The sequence below is a fragment of the Pinus tabuliformis genome, chromosome 6, assembly GCF_031772625.1.
Source record: "Pinus tabuliformis cultivar Carrire ecotype Pingquan chromosome 6, CPIR1, whole genome shotgun sequence".
Lineage (NCBI taxonomy): Eukaryota > Viridiplantae > Streptophyta > Pinopsida > Pinales > Pinaceae > Pinus > Pinus tabuliformis.
Genome location: NC_142292.1, coordinates 134684606 through 134685884, shown reverse-complemented (window position 1 = coordinate 134685884; position 1279 = coordinate 134684606). Strand labels below are relative to the sequence as shown.

The following is a 1279-nucleotide window of genomic DNA, read 5'->3' as shown; positions in this document are numbered from 1 at the left end:
GTCTCTACTCTTTGGTTTTTCTCACAATGTTTTTGTTACAGTACAGGATGCTTTCCAATGGTGGAGTGCGCAAAAAGTATCTTGACGTTCTCTGTTTATCATCATCTTATGGTGCTTATGGAAATGGAGGAATGCCAAGATCTTCCAGGAGTCTAAAGAGCCTCTGATGTCTTCTTTGCAACATATTTTAGCCACTCACGGTATGTTGCCTGTCAAGGAACCCAAGAAGGATGTGCAACGAAAAATTGACGAGACTGTCCCTCTCAATACTCTGCCCGCGGCCTTCTTTGATGGGGCCGAACAGTTCAATATATGTGGATGTGGGGTTCATATAATCATGGATGAAAAGTTGCAATATTTTTTATCTTGGAACGGGGGGAGAGGTACAAACAGCCTGGCTGAGGCAAGGGCTTTAGCTAGACTGCTTGCTTTCTGCGTGTTTATGGAGATTCAGAACATTTCTATTTTTGGGGACTCGAAAGTCATGATTGACCATGTCAGGGGTGCATGCCATATCAATTATCCTCATCTTTCTGGATGGATGAATCGGATTATGCATTTCTGGAACAATTTAGTTCAGCCATCTATCAAGCACATTCCCCGCTCCCTTAATGATCAGGCGGACCGTCTGTCTAAGGATGCTCTGTCTCTTGAGCCTGGTGCTTGGTCCTTGTTGATATCTGTGGACGACCGAACATGCTTCATTCAGGATTTCTTCATCCCGGGATTATGATCTGATCTTTTTTGCTATCTTCCCTATCCAGATATGTTTCACAGTTTTTCTCTTTTTGGCTTTTAGTTTTTTCTACATCTGAAATAGTTCCTTGCATTTTGTCAGACTATTTGCTATATCCATGTTTCTGTTCTTCATGATGATGGCCCTATATCTGTAAGATCTTGTTTCCATATGATCGCAAGGATGCTAGTGTTTTTAGCTCTTGTTGTATCTCATATGTACTCTTTATATTGTCTCAATATAATACTATACAGATTTTTCTCTCTGAAAAAAAAAGAGGTTGATCACAAGTTGCATATGTAAGGGTAGCGTAATTGAAGTTTATTCCCACGCCCGAGGAGGAGTAATTGAAGGTTGATCTCATACCTCGAGAGGTTACTATTTTGATTGTTCAAGCCCGGCCAAATTCAAAATATTTTAAATTACATTTTTTTTAAGTAATACTAAATAAATTATTCATTTTTATTTTGTGTTTGTTTTAGTTTTATATTTAATTTTTAATTTATTATTAATAATTTATTTTGATTTTGTTGATTTTAGTGG

The 1279-nt window shown here is 37.8% G+C and overlaps 1 protein-coding gene across 1 annotated transcript; it reads left to right on the top strand.

Annotated features, from left to right (window-relative positions):
* Nucleotides 1-202: 202 nt before the first annotated feature.
* On the top strand, nucleotides 203-733 carry LOC149257722 (uncharacterized). Its single transcript, XM_089385556.1, has one exon. It carries the CDS (start codon nucleotides 203-205, stop codon nucleotides 731-733), a length of 531 nt encoding a protein of 176 aa, XP_089241682.1.
* Nucleotides 734-1279: the final 546 nt, after the last annotated feature.